This window comes from Phaenicophaeus curvirostris, chromosome 1 (genome assembly GCF_032191515.1).
Source record: "Phaenicophaeus curvirostris isolate KB17595 chromosome 1, BPBGC_Pcur_1.0, whole genome shotgun sequence".
Classification (NCBI taxonomy): domain Eukaryota; kingdom Metazoa; phylum Chordata; class Aves; order Cuculiformes; family Cuculidae; genus Phaenicophaeus; species Phaenicophaeus curvirostris.
In genome coordinates, this window is record NC_091392.1 from 59465064 (window position 1) to 59489089 (window position 24026).

General features: G+C 38.6%; 2 protein-coding genes across 3 annotated transcripts in view; one reads left to right on the forward strand and one right to left on the reverse strand.

Moving 5' to 3' along the window:
• The window catches only part of TMEM213 (transmembrane protein 213), a 121459-nt gene that overhangs the window by 26306 nt on the left and 71127 nt on the right, over positions 1-24026 (forward strand). The window lies entirely within an intron of this gene.
• KIAA1549 (KIAA1549 ortholog) overlaps positions 1-24026 on the reverse strand; it is a 153375-nt gene that overhangs the window by 17010 nt on the left and 112339 nt on the right. For both annotated transcript variants that reach the window (XM_069858963.1, XM_069858953.1), the window contains exons 11-15: positions 13333-13535; positions 9892-10016; positions 4326-4531; positions 2406-2629; positions 1274-1418 (exon numbers count right to left, since the gene is read on the reverse strand). In XM_069858963.1, the coding sequence (XP_069715064.1) occupies positions 1274-1418; positions 2406-2629; positions 4326-4531; positions 9892-10016; positions 13333-13535 (903 nt within the window). The remainder of the gene's footprint in view (positions 1-1273; positions 1419-2405; positions 2630-4325; positions 4532-9891; positions 10017-13332; positions 13536-24026) is intronic.

Sequence of the window (24026 nt, forward strand, 5' to 3'; positions counted from 1 at the left end):
CTACATCTTTGTCTTCTCTGCAGCTTTTGTCATTCCTAGAAATTTATTCAGTCTTTAGTTTACAACTGACCACATCAGTAGTAATATTAAAGAATTATTACCTCCCTGAAGAACACACAAAGCAACTAAGCAACTAAGTATTTAGCTGCTCGGAAGTTGAACTTGGGTGCATCACCTGAATGAGATTCATATAAACGTTTCACAGGGGCAATACCTGAGGCACCAAACTACTATCTGGCATCTTACCACATGGGCTTATTCTTTGGCAGTAACAGGAAATTAAATGAGCTTTGCAGCAGCAGATTTATTATCAAAGCTCATTCTTACCACTGCATGCAGACTGCAAAATCAGTCGTCAAAACGCAAAAGCTTCTGCTTCATCAGGAACTTAGCATTCTGAGTACTGTCTCGCTACAGATGCCAAAGGGCCTGAGCTTGCTGTGTGACACGTCTTAATTAAACAGCTTCAGCTGATAATTCATTCTGCTGCAGCATGACATTCAAATCACCACACTCTTCTTTGAAGGCAGAGAGAAACCACAGAAATTGACGCTGTAGTCACTTGACTGCATATGCAGCTAAATAGTGAAATTCTTAAAATTATTAAATCATTTTTTGAGATGAAAAATGTCTGGGGGTTTCCAATATTAATATTAGGCTTAGTAAAGTCTGCATAGAAGTGGCTAAAGATGCCTAAATACAGTTTGTGACACATATAACTGAACAGAAGCATTCTTCAGTGCCTTCGTCTTTTTGGGACAGGAAACAAAATTCATTTCAAGACATTGTATTAGAATTGTTTCAAGTTTCTGCAGTACAAAGACATGTTTCTCTTTCATTAATAATTAATTCCTACATTTTAAAGACGAGAAAATTTCTCACGAAAGGAACTGAGTCTTCCACTTTGTGAGAGCAAAGGATGAAGCTCTCTGTAACATATGAATATGTAACATCCAACAAATTGGACTAGAGAGAAACTATGTTCAACACATTGTGAAACATGCCAAGTGCACTTTCATGTGCATAATATACTGGCATTAATGAAAACCATGTTTTGGTTCTTGGCCTTATATTATAAAGGAATACTGGGTGGAATTTTACTGCTTAATACTGACAGACTGCCAATGAAATTCTTGTTTCACTTTAATTTACATGCTAGCTACATGTGACTGAAATTAGCTACAGTCCATATTCAGAAGGTCAAAAATCTCCTCATGTCAGAACTGTCATTACAATTATAAGAGCACTCCTGTCATTCAAGAGACATACATACAATATATGCAGAGTTATTGACTCCTGGAGGTCTTTTGTATGTCCCATCGCTGTCTGTTGTGATTAACCTGTCCTTTTCTGCATCGATAGGACTACCGTTTATCTGATGTCGCCGCCGCTGCTTGGGAGAACGTTTTGCACGAGAACTTAACAGGAAGAAAACAAAAAGTAGAGAGAGAAAATACAAACAAGACAAAGGTAATGACATTTCTTTTTAAAATTTTTCTCCTCATCCCACTCATGGTTGAACTCCTGTGCCCATTCCCTACAAGTTACCCTTGCCTCAGCCCTGTTTCTTTTCCCTTTCCCAGTTTTTTATACCAGTCCCATCAGTTAGCTTTGAATCTCTCTCAGGTTTCTCCTAACACCACTCTCACTGACTGATCTCCAAACTGTTCCTTCCCCTCCTCCTTCAAGCCCTCTCCAGTGTCACTTCCCTTCTACATTCATGTTTCAGAGCTGTCTGTGCTCCAGCCCCTACCAGTGCCTCTCCAGACCTTCCAGACCAATGCCTGACATTTGCAGTAAGAGAACAGACCACAATGCCAACAAGGCTTTGTGCTTGGCTTGTTGGGTTTAACCATACCAGCTGAAATAATGCCAGGAAGGCAGATACGCGAGACTGACAAACATACCTCATTACGGAGGGAATATGTAAAAAGTTCTCCTGTTAATTTGTGTATTTACCTTTAAAATTCAGAATCTTCATGCTTTGTATGTTGCTCAATCTTTCCCCCTTTTTATAAAAACATTATTTCTTGCAGTTTGTGTTTTCTGTGTTTCTTTTTTTAGTGCTTATATTACAATTTTAACCCCTCTACACCACACAAGAATTATTAAACAAACAGAGCAAATACTACATTTTTATAAAACAGTTTTCATACATTTGGGTTTTTTAATTGAGAACCGACCCCACAGAGCTTATAAAAGAATAATTTGAAAACAAAACATACTGGCACATACTAAAATAAGTAAAAATGTTTAGAACACCACAAACCTTCTCACCTAGGTAACTCCAATTCAGCAAAGGATCAAAATTATTTTAACCCTAGAAATTTCAGAAGTACAGGTTTGATGTACTTTGGATGCTGACTCTAAAAGAAAATTGGTTTTTTCCGTCTTTGAAATCCTACCTCTTTCTGGGCTCTATGAAGACAGAAGGCACACTGCCTCCAGGGTCCAAGATCTTGTCAATCTGCATCTGTGCCTTGCGATATATTCTGTGCTGTTCTTTGGAGTCAACCACCACCACATCATCCACCACTGGAAATTCATAGTGCCCTTTGCGCTTGGCGCGAAGACGAATTTTATTGCGGTGATGCTCAATCTCAGATTTATGCCTCAGGGCTGTTTGTATCTTAAAGGAGGAGAGAAAAAAAATCAACTGAATTTTTTAGTGGTAATTGTTGCAACCAGAACTTTTTGCTGCTGTTCCATAAAACTCTGCTCTCCTTGCTGCCTGCCCCTCCTCCTCTCCTTCCCCTAAATCTCTGAAGGATTAAAATAAGTCACACAATTTGTAAACATGCTTTCTTCCTTGGATACTTCGCAGTATCTCCATTGTCTCCACAGGCATATGTACTATTATACACAATAAGATTGCAAGCACAGCAAGTGCAATTAAGAGAGGTAGCATTTTGTTAACAAAAGGCAGGAGGAACAGAAAAAAAACCTGCCACCTGCCAGAAATGAGACTGCACTGAGAAAATAAAGACTAGCCAGTACAGGCTACAACTACCTTTACTTGTCAAACAGATACATTTGATCAATAGCGTTGAAATCTGTCACCCGTTCCCTTTAATGACCTTCATGACATAAGAAGAAAGAACTTAAAGAACTAACTGAGCTTATAACTCTGTGCCTCTTAAAGGTTGCCATAAGCTATGTAGAAACGTAGCAGCAATACAAGGATCCAGGTCCCTAGATGAACACAGCATTATCAGCTCTACGTCTTCTTGCAGGTTGAGTTTTCATGCCTCTTTCCCACCTCTTTTTCACATTCCCTGGACTGCAACTCATCATCTGAGGAAAGCTGTCATAACACTACACTTCAAAGTCCTGGCTCAACACTCACTGAAATAATTTTTATCAATGGAAAACACTTGGGCACCAGATCAGGTAGCAACAACGGCCCTGCATCCTGGACTACTACTGAGTCACAGTTGCAGCAGTGAATTCAAAACAAAATAAAAATGGATTTTTTTATTGTCTCATGCAAATCCCTGAAAAGCATAAAAGGGACAGAAGCCAGACTTACTCTTTATATATATAAGCATATACAGTTAGAATTATATGCCTTCTGCCCATATAATCAGATTTCTGTTTTGTGGCCCCTTTTCCATGTATACTAGATACACATATTTACCTCTCTTCTGGAAAGTACTCAAGAAATACAGTTTCTTAACACAGTTACTTCCACTCTGAATTATGAGAAGATGCCATCTTACACCTTACAAAACTAGGATGCACGTACACAGTACCGTCAGGCAGCATACGATGTGGTTTTACAGTGCATTACCTTTTCTTCTAAGGCCCCAGGCATACTCATGTTCTCCTTGCAGTAATGTGAGCCTCAGAGAAAGCAGGACATTTCTGTACATTTATTGTAAGATAAACACATCTGAAGTTGGAAGCAATTAATGTGCTGCAAATTCACACCCCAGAATGTCTTGAAATAACTTGTTTAACTCGCATCCTGAGATGCTGAATAGGCAGAAGAATGGTGTAGAATGAAAATCAAGGTGGGCCAGACCTTCCAGTTCTCACAAGTCTGTAAGTCACGTCCTGCTGACTAGCAAAAGGATGGTAATATAAGGTTATCCTGACCATCAGATTTCCTCCTTTCTCATTGTTTAAGTTCTGGATTATATATCTCTTACAAACGGGTCAGATTATCTCTGTGGAAGGAAATAGGATTATTTCTGTAACTTGACAAAACTCAACTCCTCAGGAACTAACTAGGAAGTCCTGATAACAAGAAACTGGATACTTTTCAGTCCCCTCTTGGCTGCACATAGAGTCCTCCACAGATATTCAAAGCACTTTAAAAATACCTCTTTATTAATTTTGTTGGTCTCTGCTACTCGATCAGAAAGCACCGAGTTCTGAACCGGAGGTGCTGCCATTGGTTGCATAGCAATCAGCTGGATCTTGCTTGGAACCCGTCTGCTGGCATCTGAGGAGCGTGACATCCTATCCACATGTTCGAAGATAGAGGCTGAGGAATGCTGCTCGTTTCCACTACTGGTCTGAGGAGGTCCTAAATCACCAGAACAAATACAGAGTAAAGTAGCACCGCCAGGGTTATCTCAGTCAAATATTAAGCTCTACAAGTGCTATACTCCAAGACTATGCCATGTTTTCCATCTGTTTAATTTGCCCTACAGGCCTTCAAGCTGATTCACATTTAGTGTCAAAATTTACCCATTGGTTTGCAAATTATAAACATTTTCCCATTACATTTCCAGAAGGTGAGCTGTCATTCCTCATTTCTGTAAATCAAGCTCTTGGCATTTGCAAACCCCCAAAACCTCAATCTACTTTACTCCATAAAAAGCTGTTCAAGTACATATTGCTAATGGTTCCTCTTATCAGTACTTAAGCGATGCAAATTCTTCAAATGGAGGTTCAGAGAGCAATAAATGATGTCTCACAGCAAAATGCAGTTCTTAAGTGACAAAAGGAGTGGCATATGAACTAAACAAAAAAACCCTTAAAAATCTGCACAACACACAAGGGATTTTACAGACATTTTACTGATTAATGTTCTAAAGCACTGTTTTCTTCTCTGTTACAAGATAAACAGTTCACATAGTGCAAAGCTGCACAGACATTGCCATGCTGCAATTTGCTGAAGAGGTTAAATCAACTCAAATACCATCAGCAAAAGATGTTATGGAAACGAATAGATGTGAAAGTTGCATCCTGGTCCTGCCAACAGTTAGTCACTTCAGCAAAAATAGGTTATCTCCCTCAAAAGACTTGAAACCTGCAGGATCACCCCAGTTACACACACGCTTAAAGGTTTTTTCTTCTGGAGCTAGGTCTACAACAGGAACAGATACGCGAATTAGGCTTGCAAAAACTATTGAAGACTTGAAAAATAATCTTCACTCTTGTCCACATGGTAACACCACAAATTGTCAAACTGCTTTGCACCATGAAATATAAGCAATGAAAGATTACGTTTTGTGACTTTTCTTATGAAGGAACACAACAGAGTAGAGGGACATAGACCTACATCCTTGCACAAACTTCTAATAACAGGTTGTGGTTCTCAGATTCAAATCACAAGGAAATTCTCATTTTATTCCAATACAATTGTTGATCAACCTGATCCATGTCCAACAGACAAGAAGAAAAAGCAAACAGCCGATACTCTGATCCATTTGCAACACATACTAGTAATGAAGTATGGAGTTCAGAAGAAGTAAATTACTTGCTCCTTTACTTCCCTCTTATAGCACAAAAAGGGAGCAGGAGAGGGAAGGAATGATATGCTTTATTATTTCACAGCACATTGCCTGTGGGTTGGAAAGCAATGTAGCCACAACCTAAGCAAAATTCTTATTTCTTGTATTTCTCAAGCTCATTAATGCATTGTCAAACGTGCACATCTATAGATGGCATATGCATCATTTATGAATGTGTCTTTTCTATATAAGTGTCCTTAAAAAGAAGGTAAACAGTTTCACTCAAGGTCTCCCTGTCCTAAATGTTTTGCAAGACACAGAGCCTAAATGAGATACAGCTATCTCTCTCCTGTAGCTATTTATATGATCTTTACCATTTGCCATCTTTGAAGCCCCATCTTCATGTGTTTCTTACAAGCATGCAAGCATTGCCTCTCACAGACAGGGGCACAAGATATATCAAGTAGTTAGTGTGAATTCCTCAGAGTGATCTTGTAATGCAATGGAAATCTAAACTTATGCATCCATCTTCCTTGTTCTTCCCATGCATAAGTAATTTTTTCCAGCCTTTCCAGTTGAATGGCAGTTCTCAAAGCTCACTGACCTCCAACATAAAATATTAAGGCTATTTTTATATTACTTGGTTAGCAGGGTCCAATATATTAAATTATGCTGAGCATTCACTCTGCATCTTTATAATTTCATCAATAACCTTTCCTTTTGCACACATAAACAAGTGCTTAGCAGAGGCTTCTTAGCTGAAATGGTTCTTAAACTCATTTTTGTAAAACTGTCCTACTGTGAAATTTTAGTAAGGCTCTACAGTAGCTTCGTATGCTACCCTCTCTTGCAGAAATGATGCACACACACAACCCTCCCTCCCTCCATAAGCTGCATCTGATCTTTGAATACTCTCTATGTGCATGTACTGAATGTGTCTAGAAGTACAAACCAAGATGCAAGTTTAGTAAAGTAGATAAGAAGACCAGGAACTGCACAGTGCTGTACACATACAACAGAAGGATAAATGTTTTCTAACTCAACACGTGAATGAGTTCCTTTAGAAGTTTTGACAGAGTGAATAAGAATGGTTTCTCATTTCAAAGTTCTTTATTACTCTATTGTCCACGGTTAGAAAACCTTCCTAATAGAGCTACCAGATGACACAACAAAAATGAAATTTTGATCTTAGACAAGACGGCTGAGACTAAAATATAAGAGAGAGGAATTAATAGCCAAACAATGGACAGAGAACAACTAGTCCATATAGGTCACATGTCAGGATCAATGTTCATCACTGTTCCCTGGGTTGAAGTTACTACTTGAACTGATATGTCAGGAAAATTAATTGCTCTGTAAAAAGTTATGATTTCATATGAAAACCAATACAGTTAGAGATAGAGGAAGGTTATTGCTTCCTGCATCCTCTTGAAATAAAAACAAGAGCCACAGCAACCAAGGTGCATTAAGTCTAATCCAAAACCAGGTAAAAATCAATGGGAACCTTCCAATGGTGTTTGAATCATGCCAGAGTATGTAGCTTCAGATAAATTTCACATAGATTTTGTATCCCAGTAGTTTATGTCCCCAGAATGCATCTAATGGCTCTCGTTAAGTTACTCATAGAAAACCAACATCAGAAAGCATCATAGCTGGCCTTACATCCACTTACATCTATTTGTATCAGATGGAAACTGCTATCAGAGGACACAGTCTTTAATTTATCTCCAGATACGACATACATTATCAAAGATGGTGTTAGCCTCTTCCTGCCCCATCTATGCTATGTCTCAGTCCTGATCAGAAAAACACTAGCTCATGATTAGGTATTTTTGCTTTTCTACAGTTAGCCTGCAAAGCATTGGGCTTCCAGAAAAGACAGTAATTCTAACAATATCTGTAACTCGCTTATACAAAGCTAGCTTCAAGACCAACAGCTACCTCTGTTTTGTTTCTTTCACAGTGATGTTTTCGTTAATAATTCAAAAGAATTGGGAGGAAATTAGAAAAATGTGCCTAGATTGGGTGACTATAACTTGTGTTACTGACAATTTTTATACTTCAATAGCTCAAAAGCAATTTTGGTTTTTTAGGCTCAGAAGACAAATCTTTCCACCCTTAAGATATAATTGCAACTACCCCAGCACCTCTATTAATATTTGTACTCAACTATCAGCTCTGGTTACTTACCCACTTTGTTTACTCCTGACAACATAAAGGAAAAAGAACAAACAACACAAAGATTATTAAAAATAATTCAGCTGGAATGGCAACTAGAAAAAAAATACAGCAGTAAGATGATTGCATCTACTTTCGAATGAAATGCATGAACTTGGATCAATCCGCCAAGTCTCAGCTGCACATAAAGGGAATTGAATCCACCATTTAACAGACAAAGAGCTCTCTGCAGACAGTGCCTCCTATTCTGCATGTTAAAAATAGTCCCTATGATTACCAAACTAGAGGTACGAAATGCTGAAAAAATAACATACTTGATCCAGTAAGGGCGTGATAGGTAAAAAGGACACATTTTACACAGGATCTTTGCTGCCTTTACCAAATAATTTTGATCCAGCAATACCTATCACTTCTACACCAAAAGGACAGTAAACCTTGCATAAGGGTTTTAAACCAGATGGAAAATGAGGAGACAAAAATGCAGTTCCCACATAAGAAGAAACGGAACAGCACTACATCAGGGCAACAGAATTTAAGTCAGATAGGTTGGAAGAACTCACAAACCATCCTAAGATGAGCTCTGTCATAGCACAACTGTTTCCCCGCTTATGTACTTGGGCGTGATCTTTGGTCCTTAAAGCAAACCTAAGGCACTGAAAACATACACAGCATCAGTAAACTACCTTCTTTTTGTAAATTGTGTAAGTATATACAGCATACACTGCCTGCTGAATTATTACGAAGTATAACTTCCTAGACACATTAGTGACTTTTGTGCTTTGTTTTCTGACACATTTCTTACGAAGGAAAGCCTGCTTCATCACCCTTGCTCTTGTGGAAGTCGTCCACATAATGAAAGTTTAAGAACCACAGACTATTTGTTTTGCTGTTTAGCCACTCAAGGGCTAGCAGTTTATATAAACTATCTTACACATTTCTCAATTTCATTTCTGCAACCTAAGCCAAACCTGAAGACTGTACGTTACGATCAGAATTTCACTTGCACTGCATTTCTCAGCAGTCAACTTAACATCTCAGCTGCTGTTTCACAGAGTATGTGGAAAAACATTCAATATACCAAAAAGACTGCTAACAATGCAGTTAATGTTTTCTTCTCAGTTTCTGCTGCTGCCAAGGCCATTTGTATTAAGAACAGAGAGGACTATCACAAGCTCCTTTACCAGATATGCAGTATCAGAATTTTCTCTAGGAAGGACATTGTGATTTAAGGTAAAGATCTGGTAACTAAAATCTCAATCAAGGAACAAGCCATCTAAAGCCAAAACGCTCCCAGGAAAAACATCTTGGGTTTGTGTAGGCACAGTTAACCACATGCTTTTAAACAGGAAAAGATTTTAATGGAATATTTTAATTAAAAGATGAAAGTGGGTCTGCAGTATTTTAACAACTTTTCAATGAGGAAAGAAATGTACCTCAGGGTACCTCCAAGACAAAAGGTAGCACTTCAACTAGAAGGAAGATGGTTCTTTACAAAAACATATCACTTTTATTAACATATTAGCACTGGATTTTCACCTTTCTAAAGCACAATGACAGAGGTATTTTGATGTCCGAATTAGAACTTATTTGTAAAACTTCTACCTCTATATTAATTGTTTTCACCTCACCTTTTCTAAGTTAAGGGTTACAGACACAAACCCATGCTGTATCAAATCCTGCTGTGACACCTACTGCCGATGTAACTGTCTACAAGATTGCTACCACGAGAGCAACAATTATGGCTACATGGAAAGAGGTTTGCTGGAGTGTGTGGGAGAGAAAAGGAGGGAAGATTCATTCCTGCTAAACCATTAGTTTCAAAAGCTTGCTGGAATGAAAGGAATGCATAGATCTTCAGTTTCAACAGAAAAAAATTAACCAAAAAGGAGAGGAAGAAAATTTACTGTGACAAGAAACTAGAAAAACTAACTGCCAAAGATGAGTTCAGAAAAGTTAGAGCACTAGAGTAACTCTTCAATCTGTGTAAAGCACTGCTAGCGCACACAAGAAAAAAATAAGAGTAACAAACCTTTCTTCACTGCTCTGCGTGGTTTGCCGTCATTTGCAACAGTTGATGGTCTTGCAGTTTCTTCTCCTGTCTCTCTCCCGCTGGATTGCTCACTTGCTGTGGAGTCAGCATCTGATGGTGAAACTCTGCCATAAACATTAGAAACAAACAAACATATAACAAAAGTTTGCAAAAGGGTACAGTTCTCTCATGCAAAGTATCTTGCACTAATGTATCTTCTGAAGACTGCTAATATTTTCCTGTTTGTAAGTAAATTTATAAGAAATTATCATAGACACTCATTGCCATGATGTTGCTGTTCTTGTGCGTGAAAACTGACCGTGACAGGATTCACATGTGAAAAGATTATTAATTAATCTATCCTTTAAAATACACCTCACATTCTGCATTCATAAGCAGCAACTTACTTTTCAGGCGAAAGGAGTTATATTACAAATAAGAAATCCATACAAGTAATCAGTCTGATACTCAGACTTGCTAACACAGTGTTCTCTTGTAACGCTACAAGTCCACGTGCATATCTTCGTGGCCCATAACATGTAGAGCTATTCCGAAAAGCAATTTTTATGCAGTCATGAGATTCTTTAAAACATTTGTTATCCATAAATTACAATCTCAGTGTTCATATTTTTTTGTGGGTAATTACAGAAAAATTAAAGAAAAAAATTAAAAAATTAAAGAAATGCTGTGATTTTACCCAACAGAATCCTTGAGCTGTAAAATTATTCAGATAGTACCAAAATAGAAAAAATACAGGGGACACAGTACCACCCAGCTGACCCCAAAGCCTGTCTTTTCATATGGAATCAGCCTTTGTGACAGTGTCTCTAGCAACCATTTTGTCTGGTGAACATTCATATTCTATTCCTGCAGGGAGTTAATCACTGAAAACATGCAGTAGTCTGTGCATTAACCCTGCTAAATTCAAGACTTGCTTGAGCTAGATGGATATCTGAAGTAGTGACTGAGGCGCTTGGCTAAATGTCAACCTGCCTAGAGCACACAGACTAAGACAACTACAACCAGCCAGCTGAGTTCACTGAAAGTTAAGCCTAGTTCTTGCAGCAGGCAATGCTCCAAATTCAACTCCCCTTTTTTCTCCTCCCCGAACAATGCACTGGTAATTGAACTCAGTCTTTCATTCCTTCTGCAGGACTCTAATATGAGTAAGTCACATCCAACCCCCGACTGCCCCCCATTCCCCCCCCCCCAAAAAATAACAAAACAAAAACCCAACAAATATTAGCATAGAAAAGGGAGAAATGGTACTTAATGAGCCACAAATATACACCATTTCGCTTTTTCCCCTTTGCTAAGGTGGAAAGGGTGAGCAGATCTATATTCTCCATCACCTTTGAATTGGTTCAGAAAAGTGTAAGGCTGGAGTTCTCTTACCAGGTCTGCTACTGACTTTTTTTTTCACCTCACTGTGCCCTGTTTTCCTTCATACTCTTTCCTCAGTCTATCTAAATTATCATTAAGTATATTATAGGAATATAAATAGTGCTGAGTCAACATCAGTCATTTTTTTCTAAGTGCTGAGGAACATGCAGTTGTATCCTCTCAAGCCAAAATAACAAATCCAGCTCTCAGCTGGAGCCTACAGATGATGTGCTTTCTGAACTCTGTTTTCTTGTCTACTGCTTTTTACCGATACAGAATGTGTACTCACATCACCACTAAATATCCTGGCATGCAACACAGAGTCTTGAATTGTGCTGTGATGAACAGAGTTCTGTATTTCCTCATAAAACAGAAAAGAGCTAAAACCAACATAACACCCTATGCTATCATTTCACACTTCAACTTCTGCCTCAGGGAATAAATGTTTTAAATCTCAAGCTGACACGGGTATGTCAGCATGTTAAGGAGATGACTGTAAGAGCTCCATAGTTAAGTCTAAATGGAGATTTGCTTTAAGAGAGAATGAAGAAGAGGAGGGAAATCCCCTTTGAAAGCATTTCAAAGTATTTGAATTTGGATGGTATCAAAAAAAGAAATATCTTTTTTTCCAAATTTGATCAACGATTCATTATTGTCTTCAGGGGAAGCACTAAATATTGCCTTCTGAAAATTCTTCCTGCTTCATTTTCTAAATTATTCTAGACGAAATACAGTAACAGCCTTAAGTTTAAATTTTTCCTATACTTACATACATGTGAATATAGATAACCTTACCCTCCTCCTAAGTATTATCTCTGTCAAGCCACTTCTGGTTTAAAAGAAACACAGAAACATTCATCCTTCTGATTCATATTAATTTGTTTTGATTTTTTCAAGCTACACCAAAATGAGCTAGCTAATTTTTCTTCCATTCCTTTCCAATTACGCCTACCTTCCACTGTACCACTGGTACTCTACTACTTACAAGGCCTATAGGTAGTTAGGAAAACAGACTCAGCATCTGGGAAGGCAGAAACTGAGCTGTACGAAGGCCACATGAAGATGATGATCTTAGGACAACTGGGGCTTTAGAGGAGGCACAGAAGGTTAAGCACAGGAGCAAGCTGTGTCACAGAGGCCTGCAGCTCAGGAAGAACCACTGTTAGTTTCCTTCTAAGCTCATTCAACTTTGCCCTCAGTTATTATTTATTTTCCCACTGTGCAATAGCACAGGGAATGTAGAGCTGGAGATCCACAGTGAGGAGCTGTTTGTGACTCATCACAACACTCCTTTCCTCAGGGCTCCATTTTTTTCCTACCCATTACATTCCCACTTATCCATATTTTTTTCTTTTATAACGCACAGATCCTTTTTTACCACATAGCTCTGTTACAGCATCAATCCTACAAACACAATTATTTCCAGCAGAACACATTCACATTATTTGATTTTTGAAAAAGGTTAGGAAATTACTGCTGAATGCTGACAGACACTTCTTCACTTGCACAGATGTAAATTACCATTTCTTTTCCTGAACAAAGCTGGTTTGCTATGAAAGCAACCAGATAACCACGAACAAAAACACTCGTGCACCTTCCCTGAATTTTGGAGATACTGCATATTTCTGGACACTCCAACTCATCAGACATGTATTGATGACAATTAGTATTAATTAAGCGTACTGCTATTTGCCAATGGTTCTTATGTTTTCAAACACCTGCTTCTTTAGCAGCTACAAATCGCTTCAAAGGGAATGCACCAGAAAATATACACTTGGTGTTTCCAATAAACAAGCAATGACTTGACTCCAGCTAAGCAAGTAATGTCTTAAACACCTCTCTTAATTGGGCATGATATCTTTAAGAGAAAAATTGACACTATATTCTCACAACCTTGTGCAATGAGTACTGAGGCACAACTCTGACAACCCACTAAAAAATGCAAGTTTCAGAGCTCTGGAACAGTTCTTTCCACTGAAATTGTGCTAGAAATACAGTAATTACCAGCCACCGATAAACTGTCGTCTACAACGATTTGTTTTATCTCTGTGAACTGACCTCCCTCTGGGTCGAGCAGTCTTTGAAGGCTTTGAGGAAGTCTTGGATTTGGGGCTGGGCACATCTCCATTTTCAGATGGGGTAGTATCCTTAATAGGTCCTGGTAAAGGAGCTGGCTCATGGATAATCAGGACATCATCTTTATTGTGCTGGCCCAGATGCTGCTTAGCAAAATCAAAGCCTTTCACACTGGGGGCTTGTAGCTGTGAGAGAACAAAGACAAAAACCAGGAACCATGAGTGACGACAAGTACAAAGGCTTTGGTTAAGACCTGCAAACACTGGCCACGAGGAGCATTGTCCAGCTATAGTAGTCTCAGGAGTGAATGTAAGAGCTGCAGTGAAAAGAAAAATAAAAGCCCCACAATTCTGTCATTGTATTTCAGTATATGATACACAGTTTAAAACTCCAAATAAGCAAATGTATTTAAAAAAAACCCACAGCCTTCTGTTGCTGCTACATCTTCTTCCAGCTATTTCTTCAGATTTAATCATTGCGTGAAGAACTTTTTGTGTACTTGTGAGTGGCAAGGCCATAGACACCTATGTACTGACTGAAATGGTTACCACTACCAGGCCATCTTTCCATTTCTTTGAGTCAAAATGGGTGAAGTGAGTTTAAATAATCCAAATAAGGTCACGGCTGATCTTCCTCACTTTGACTCCCTACATCTGCCAGAGTCTGGGGTTGCTCATACAAACACCTAGTTCATCTGATGAAATATAAACATTCTGCAGATCTGAGATACACAGCAACCTGGCAACAACTTCTCAGCCAGCATGGATGCCTCCAGGAAAGAACCAAAAATCTAGCCCTTAAAAATTTCACACTGAATAGAAAAAATATATAAAAGGCTTCAGAGTTTAGAGAAATTAGATACTTATCCTAGAGATCTTATTAAGGGATTATGGATTTACTGGGTGTCTTGCTTCAGAAAGACAAAGAACTAGGGCTTTCACTTTCATAACTGCATTTATAAAAAAGATGAGCTCTCCTTGTCAACGACTTGATTCAGACTTAACTTAATCAAGACTCCATATTTCAAGCTCTCCTGCTGATATTTTTGGGCTTTGGAATATTTAGAAAACGTGAAGGACTAATTAAGATCAAGGGTGTTTTTTTTTTCAAGTCCTGCTTAATTTTATGTAGTTTGGAGGTTGAAAGTAGAAAGAAATGTTGACAACTCCAGTTTTCAAGGTGCAGACACCCCCTGACTACACAGCACACACAAAACCTTCTGTGTGTTACTAGAGCTGATTTCCTGCAAAGAGAAGCATGTGTTGGAGTGTGTTTATGGTCCGTCAGTTTCCAGATGTTTAAATGAACTCCCTTTCATAAAGCTTGGCATGCCAACTTAGCTAACTACAAACAGACTTGTTTGATATCATGCCAAAGATAATCGTGCCTAAGGAATATTCTGAAACAATCTCTTCAAAATATTTTCTCAGTAAGCAAACATTTTCCAAACGGCTCATAGAAAAGATACTATAGTAGAGCAAGCTGCCTATTTAGACCAGCAGATGGCAATAAAAGCTCTCCTGTAAAATCCAACAACTACCTTAATGGTTAAGGTTTTGTTCATTTCTCACAGAATGAGTAAGCTTATTATTTTAACAGATCCGGATGATTTCCACTATACTCCATTTTTCTAGGGCTTTACAGCAGTCCTTTCAATTCACTTTTATGGGTGATTCAGTTGTTGAATTTACATAAAAAACTGCAAGCTCTGATTCAAAAAGGCACTGTTGAGCTAGACTAGATGAAGACGTAACTTTCTTAATCTTTTGAGACACAGATACATAGCTGAGCCCTTCCTGAAACTCCCCCTCCTCCTCCCCTTCAGAGTTGAAATACTATCTTCAGGATCTTGCTTGTGCAAGAAAAAAAAACACACCCCAAAACTCCATACTTCTCTCCCAAAGTACTTCTGAGGAGGAACTTTTCGTTTCTGATGTAAGAATTAGCATGCCAGCTTGCAGCACTTTGATTACTGAAACTCCTTAGTTAACTCATCTCCACCTCTGACCTATTTGACATTATGCCTTTTCTCTTAGAAGATATTTTTGTGTGCAACACTCTTCCTTGGAACTCCTTCAGTGGTTTCCCTTCTTTTAACTCCTTCACATTCCACATTTGTGCCTATACAGCCCTGCTGCTGATCGCTTCCACTACTTCATTACATTCCCCTTCCTTGACTCCATTCCCTTTGCTCCAAGAATGACAAGAGACTTGTCCATGTGCTGGGCACAATCATTTCACAGAAAAATCTATTGGTGCTCTACCCTGTCCTAAGCATCCTGCAGTCACTCCTCCTTTTTGATTAGTGTGATGGGCAGGGTGGGCAAGGACAACTACAGAGATAAGCATTCGACTAATTACTAGTATTACTAGTAAGGTTTTATTAAGACTGCTGCATGCCTGAAGCATGCATTTCAACATACTTTAGAGTTAACTCTAGCATACTGAGTCTGTAAACCCCTTGGAAAGCAAAGCAACATGCAAAGATATAACTTTTTAATCTTTTAACAGTCATATTCCTGGCTGCAGTCTAACATAATCTCCTAAGTGTGGTTACAGAAAGGGATATATTTATGTATACGTGTACGTACACTGCACCATATATAAGCACAAATGTTCACCAGCAGAGAAACCACACTGAAGCTGAATTAAAAGACTGTTAGTATTGTAGAGACAAGCACTCGCACTGTAAAAAATGGCACTGTTAGGATTGTCTGAACAATCATAACTGGATCCTCTCATGCACAGGCATTGCAGTAGAGTCTTAATTTACAGAATCATAAATTAATTTCTTCAATAGGAACTTCTTGCTCTTCTGCATCCTTGGCATTGGCTGGGCCTTCTGCTATTAGTCAGTTGGATAGAATATAGGAATGTTATTTGTAGAAGCAGAGCACCGACCTCATCTCATGCAGAAACCAGCAAAAGTAGTAAAAGGAAGAGATTTAAGAAGAGAAAGGATATATTCTATGCATGTCTGCAACTATGGTGGCTGAGATTTTGCCAGTGGATTTCAGGAACACTTGCTGGCAATAGAGGACACGCAAGCCTCAGGTATCGCAATCCCAGGCCTCAAGAACTGCTCATTCCAGGCATCACAGGACCTGTTCTCTATTTTCATAAAGTTACAGCTGAGTAAATTCCTTATTCTTCTTATTCTTCCTTGACAGACAGAACCAGTGTCTCCATCCTGCCCACTTGCCTCTCTCTCCATCTGACGGCCAGCTGCCAGTTCCAGTTTACACTATACAAGAACCTGAGGCTCAGTGCTCCTTATTTCTTTACCTGGACTCATAATCTCTGTATACAGCAACAGAGAAAAAAATCCTCTCAGCTTTTAAGGTACCGCTCTGCAGAGATTTTATGCACAGAATAGGTGTAATCCTATGAGAATTTAACTTGTAAATCTCTAACAAGTCACTGTCAATCACATGCAAACATTTTTGCAAAGGCTTATTACTTAGTTTGAAATTGGCAATTCCCCATAGAAACAGCAAAAGCATTTTCCTCACACCAAACAATCTTTGGTCCCATTTCTTTTCCTTTCCTACCACACACCTCCAAAGGCTGAGAATATGCAACAGAGCTTCTCCAAAACCATTTAAAAAATTTCAATAGAGCACTATTTTCTCTAAACCTTATATTTTGAAAGAATAAGCTCTTCTTATTATTTTAAAGAAAGATTCAGTATGAAACTGATATTTGAACTAAAAACTTTGGTCTGAAATATACAAATTTTGTGGAGTTCTGTAGAGCCAAATAAATTTTTTATATATATATATCCTGCTAGTGCTAAATTTGCGTTACCAGCTCCAGCCAATATAAGAACAGTATGAGAGACTCTATATATGTGCATATATGTGTTTGTACGTGTGAATAAAAAAAAGTAACAGAAAAATACAACATGAAACAATATATATGTAAAACATGACACCTGACTGAATATGAAAAGATGGTCCTCCATTAAAAAAACTGATAGAACAACTTATTAAGAATAATACCCATTATCTGAGAAACAGAAATGCTAATATGATTATTACTGCAGAAACAAGACTGACAGAAACCTACTTTGATTTCATAAAATAAAAATCTACACTTCTAATACTTCACCTCTTAGACCATGGCAACTTTAACTGAGAACAGTTACTAATCAAAATCCACATTGTAACTGAAAAGTATATGAAGAGCGCTGAAATACCACTTAGCATTCTGCAAGACTAAATGATCAGATCACTGAGACTCAGTGGAACAAATGATTAGCGTTGTTCTGGGCTGAAGAGGTTTCCTACATCTTCCCATGAATTTGTGTGCCACTTGCCACATTAGAATCATACAATAGTTAGGGGTTGCAAGGGACCTTAAGGATCATCTAGTTTCAACCCTCCTGCAATGGGCACAAACATCCCACTTATACCAGAACACCCAAGGCCCCATCCAACCCGGCCTTGAACACCTCCAGGGATGGGGCACCCACAACTTCCCTGGGCAACCTGTCCCACTGTCTCACCACTCTCATGGTGGAGAAATTCTTCCTAATGTCTAGTCTAAATCTGCCCTTCTCCAGTTTATATCTGTTTCCCTTTGTCCTATCACCACAAGCCTTTATGAATAGTCCCTCTCCAGCTTTCTTGTAGGTTCCTTTCAGGTACTGGAAGGTCACTATAAGATCTCCTCGGAGCTTTCTCTTCTCCAGGCTGAACAAGCCCAACTCTCTCAGCCTGTCCTCAAAGAGAAGGTGCTCCAGCCCTTGCATCATCCTTGTAGCCCTCCTCTGGACCTGTTCCAACAGCTCCATATGCTTCTTACGTCGAGGATTCCAGAATTGGACACAGTACTCCAGATGAGGTCTCCCAAGAGAGGAATGAATAGAGGGGCAGAATCCCCTCCCTTGACCTGCTGGCCACACTTCTTTTGATGCAGCCCAGGATAAGCCTTCTGGGTTGCAAGCACACACTGCTGGCTCATGTCGAGCTCCTCATCGACCAGTACCCCCCAAGTCCTTCCCTGCAGGACTGTTCTCAATCACATCATCCCCCATCATGTACTGAAAACAGGGATTGCCTCAACCCAGGTGCAGGACCTTGCACTTGGCCTTGTTGAACCTCATGAGGTTCTCACAGGACCACTTCTTCAGCCTGTCCAGGCCCCTCTGGATGACATCCCGTCCTTCCAGTGTGGCATCCCATCCTCCTGGTGTGAAGGACATTCTTCCTTTTCTCTACATCAAGTTATATAATGTAACTGATGGGATAAGCTCTGCTCATCTTGGGACACGAAGTCAAAATATGATGTGTGAATCAGTCATCTACTACTCAAACTAACCACCACCGAGGAAAGAACACAATCTATTTTTATAAGCCCACATACTACTGCCTGTTCAGGTGCTGAAACTGAGTCTCTTTTTATCATTTTCAGGTATGTTTACCTAAGACTGCACAAAACTACTATTAGAAAAGATTTCTTCCTTTAAATCTAAGTTGCTAGGGAAGGTTTTGATTTGTTTTATCTTTACGTATTTGTGAAAAGGAAACAAACTACTCTGAAACTTACCACCAAAATGAAAATGTCTAAACCACCACATTCATTCATAAGGTATTATATTATTATGCAAATATAGATCCTGCTGAAATCTAAGGGGAAGACAATTTCAAATTGGTAAGTCAAGACAGTGCTTTAATTCTATTGTTACATACTGAATAGAAGTAAAAAAGTATTTGAAGCTCAATTCATAGAAAATCATATCATTTCTGTGGAAAGCTACAAAGTCTGTGCATCTTGGTCAAGACTTATTAGACAAAAGCAGCTGATAGTTTCAGTACTGTTCAAGTCACAGAAATATAACATGTTTGACAATATATTCTTTTGCTAGATGCAAAGACACACCAGGAATGTCAACAATCTATTTTCTCAATAAAGCAAATACTCCACACACAGGTCAGTGAATAATTTCAGCAGAAAGCAATCAGAAGTAACACTCAGTATTCTTCCTGTTGTTTCTACATGCAGCATTTGAATTTGGACATAATATGAAAAGCAAAGCATTAAGAAAATCTTCTATTGATTTTATACCACAGTCCTGCCTCCTTGCAGAGGTAGAGACACATTGAGCAGAGGCTGTTAAAATACATTTCTAAGGAAACAAAGGAGCTAAGCATGCTTTCAAAAATAATATTTGAGTGTTGGCACATAACCTATGAACAGGACAGGAATCCCTGTAACGAAGTCCTGCTGACTTACGACCTAAAATATGCTAGCACAGGGAATGCTACAAAAAAGACAGGACAAACAAATTTTACAGAAAAAAAAAATGTTTTCAAGTCTACTAGTTTAAACACAGCAAGGCAATGAGAATCAGTGTTCTTAAAATTAAAAGAGTTTGAAGATGTAAGTCCAAATGATTTAGGACAGCTTATAGCTACTAAATATTACAAACTGCCTTCCAGAATCTGAGATTCACAGCACCAAACCCTTCTCCATTCTCCCAGGTCACCACAGAACACAGTAGTGTGAATTCACAGCATTACTCATGATGCACCAATAAGAGCAATTACTTGCAGCTGCTAGAGTCTTGTTAATTTTAACTTTTTTTTTTCCACAATGCTTCTACTTTCCCATCTGAAATGTCACCTACTCCTTCCTGCCACAAGGATCACTCATCCATATTCTCACCAGTGACTGTGATATTGAAAACACCTACCAATCTACCTATAAATGAGCATTTAGAAATATTGAGGCACATTCACCTCTCTCAGTTTCATTTTCCTATTCAGCTTATTCTTCTAACATCATTCCCACCCCTGATGCACAGAAGTACACCCTCTGTGTTTGTTTACATTCCTCTCCTTCAACATTAAACCATTTGCAACCATAGCTTGGACTGCCTGTAAAGTATGCAAACAAATTATACATGCAATTCAATAAGAATAAAACACATCTGAGTGAAGACACAAGAAACCTTTGTAATAAAAAATTGTAGTAGAAGATAACAGACAAGTAAGAGTTCTGCCTCCATAACCACCCTCAAAATACTGAAAAAAGAACCATTTGTAATTTTCAAGGTCTTTTTGTGTCATTGACACAATTTCCCTATGAAATGGAATATGATGGAACAAACTTGTACCACAAACTCTTCCTTGGTCTACTTTAAAATAACCTTAAGCATCACTGAGAAACATGAAGGAGTATCCTTCAGAGCAGCTAGTTTAGGAAGTGTTTTTAAGCATCAAACTTATATTTGGAACTCTCTAATTCAATTTAAATACCTTCACTTGACAATCATGTATGTATGTAAAAAGAAGTGTGTGCAACGGCAGTCCACTATATTGCTTTTTGGGGGCAACAACATCACCCTCCCATTACAGTGGTGTTATGGACTATCCCCTCTTTGGCAAGGCACAGCTCAAAAACAAGTAGGAATTTGAGATTTGAAGGCTAAAAAGGGGGTTGTATGTACAACATGCTGCCCATTTTCTCATCTCAGACCAATACATTCATTTCCATACAATTTCATACAATTTACGTCTCTAATTTTTCATCACAACAACAATATTTCTCTCAACTATTACCATTACTGGGAATAGGTAAAGCAGTCGAGCAAACATGTCCTTGTGGAGAAGAAACACGCTTGTAATTGTACAGGTTTATTCCACCAAGTTGGCGAAAAGTAGCACAGAGTATAGCCAGTGCTGGCATGGAAAAACAACAAGCTAATGTACAGCCTCTGGTCCTGCCTCCTTCCCTCCTCTGAAAAGTCACACTCACCACTACACAAACAATAAGTAAAGTTGGCATCCTGCAAAAAATGCCACTCTCGGGAATTTTGTTCCTGGATTAGGACTGAAAACAAATAAAGAAAACCTTAAACTTACAAAACTTTATAAAATCTGAAATTCTCAAGACACCTGTTCTGAAATATTTTCTAAAGATAGACTCTCCCCACGGATTTTCATCATCCCGCTTCTCCTTTGTGCATTTCTTCTTGCCACACTAATATTACCATGACAGCTCAGTAAATTTCACAAAATACAAGAGGGATCATGTTGTTGAAAGCCCATAACTCTGAGTACATCTATGCCCACAGGCTGCTAGGATAACTGCTGTAACAGGCAGAATTTTGTGTCTGAATCACACATAGTTTTAGTTTTCCTTCTCAGACAGAAATGCTGCAGGGTAGATACTATCTTAATCATGGTTTGGTGAGGTTCCTTTGCACACTGGTTGAATGAAAATGTCAGGAGTAAGTTAGAAAAAGATCACCAACTTTATAGGATAGACAGGTCACTGCTGTGTCACAGTTTACCAGTCTTTTGTCTATAAGTTATGTCAATCACTCCTCCAAGCCCACATTCACAACACCAACATCAACAGCAACCTTAAGAGAGGTAACAGAACACAAAAAAAACTATCATTTAAGGAAATTCTTCTCTCAACTTGTTCAGCTAAAGAATACATCCGTAACATGGCTCTCAACATCTTGCCCAGCGGATGGGACTCCTAGCCAGAGATGGAGGTATTAACAAGGCACTTTGGAAAAAGGAAAAGGTCCTTAGCCTCTGAAGATGATTCTTGTCATCTATAAGAGACAGGCATCCCTACAGACATTGGAATACCACCCAATCAGATGGAACACCATGGAGAAAGGTATTAAGTATCTAAGAGAACTGGCTATGTGAGAGTTGATCTATAGCACACGGTGTTTAAGTATAGATCCCAAATCCAGTTTCTGAGTCCAGCTCCTTCCTAGCCACAGATCCATTCCCTCATGTCTGCTCTACAGTATTTGTGGTAAGGTATAGTCATCGAGGGGTGGGGGTGCAATCTCATACATTTGTGCATATTTTTCTACATTCTAATTACTTTCATAGTCACTATTATTATTTCATTAATGCTGTAGTTTTATTTTCCAACCTTCAAGTGTTTTTCCTCCCATTTTCCTGTCCCCTTTCTTGGGGAAGGAGAGGACTAGAAGTCAAACTGCATGGCTTTAGCTGCCAAAATTAGTTAGGTTGGGGCTAAACCATGACAACTTTGAAGACAGACCATAGGTCAGCAATTTTCATTTATCTTTATGCTGTTATTTTGTAGGGCTCAGTGACTCAAACATATTTATATATCTAAAAAGGGTTTAATGCACAAAGTGCATTCATACGCATTGCAGAAATAATGTGCTTACCGAAATGGAGCTACAGGTAAGTAGCAACATTAAAACCTTAGGCAGCAATGATTTGATATTGGCCCATTTCCCTGTTCCCCAAATAGCGAAATTCTACAGTAAACTCTTTATCATGTTCTGTTAGGAAAGACAGAATTTATTTTCCCAGTAATAATCTAGCCTCAGCGGTCTATTATGTTTAGGGTAGTAAAAAGTTTTACATATTTTGAAAAGGGATTATTTTTATTTTTGTTTAACTCCTTTTCAAAAGTAGCCACTATATAAATGTCACTCTATAAATCCATGGGTCACCTGCAATTTGAATAGCATATGTATTTCTAATCTCTCCCCCCTAAAAAAGGATGGAAAGTAATTTGAAAATGTTCTAGCCTTCTCAAAGGCTAACAGTTGGTTTGAAGGCCATTTCAAATGAATGGATAAGATAATTGGACTAGCAATGAGGAAGTGCCTAGGAATCAGCTGTTCACCGTTCTCTACAATACCAGGACTAGGAAGCATCCCAGAAAACAAGGATTTGGCAAGATAAAAGCAAGACAAAACAAGATGTCATGGTTCTTTACGTAACATGCTGTGGAAATTTCTGTCAGCAGCTCACACGGGTTTAGAAGGACCAGACAAGTTCATGGAAAAGAAATCTGTTGAGCATTGCTAAACATTGCCACGTCCACAGAAAGCCCTGTAGCCACAAATAACTGGAGGCTGAAGAGTTACTCAATGCAAAGGATCACATGTACTTGTCCTGTTCTTCTCCTGTTCTATCGATATTTGCTTTTGGTACCTGGGCTAGCTGACCTTCTGGTCTGACCTCAATACAGCTACTCAAATGTTTGTAAAAAAGCAGATGGAGAGATTTTACTTTTTCTATCTATCAGTATAAGCAGTATATTTAAGTGTGGTATTTTATTTCTACAATTTGTGAATAGTTAATCCTGATTAAGCAGAGTTCCCACAGAAGAGCTCTTGTGGAGGAAGTGCCATCAGAGAAATGTACCGTTGAGAAGTAATTAAGATGTTGAATACTAAGTTCCTTGTTAGAATCCAGCTATTGACTCTGAAGCAGCAGAACCTATATGCCAAGTCTAAAAAGACAATATTTTGGATAGTTACTTAAGGCTGCTATTAGAAATGAATGATATTTGTTATGCAAACAGGAGGCACAGACATGAATCTCTCACAGAAACTCATGTCAGTTTTCAAGTAGTTTTTATAATATCCATGTCAGCTGCCTTTCTTAACATGAGTCTCTTTTGACTGAAATTATTCTGCAATGCAGAGCTGTCGCCACTACATTATACAAATGAACAAAAGCATTACAGGATGTCAAAACATCACAAGAATTCTTTATACCAGGAGCAGAAGCCTAGTATTTAGCCTCCAGCAGGGCTGGCCTTTCTGATCTTGGGAACATCCAAGAGAGTCTGCTGAATACACAAGAATAAGCAAAACTCTCAATTCAGGGTGTAAAGTTACACCTGACATGTAAGATTCAGATATCAGATGTCTC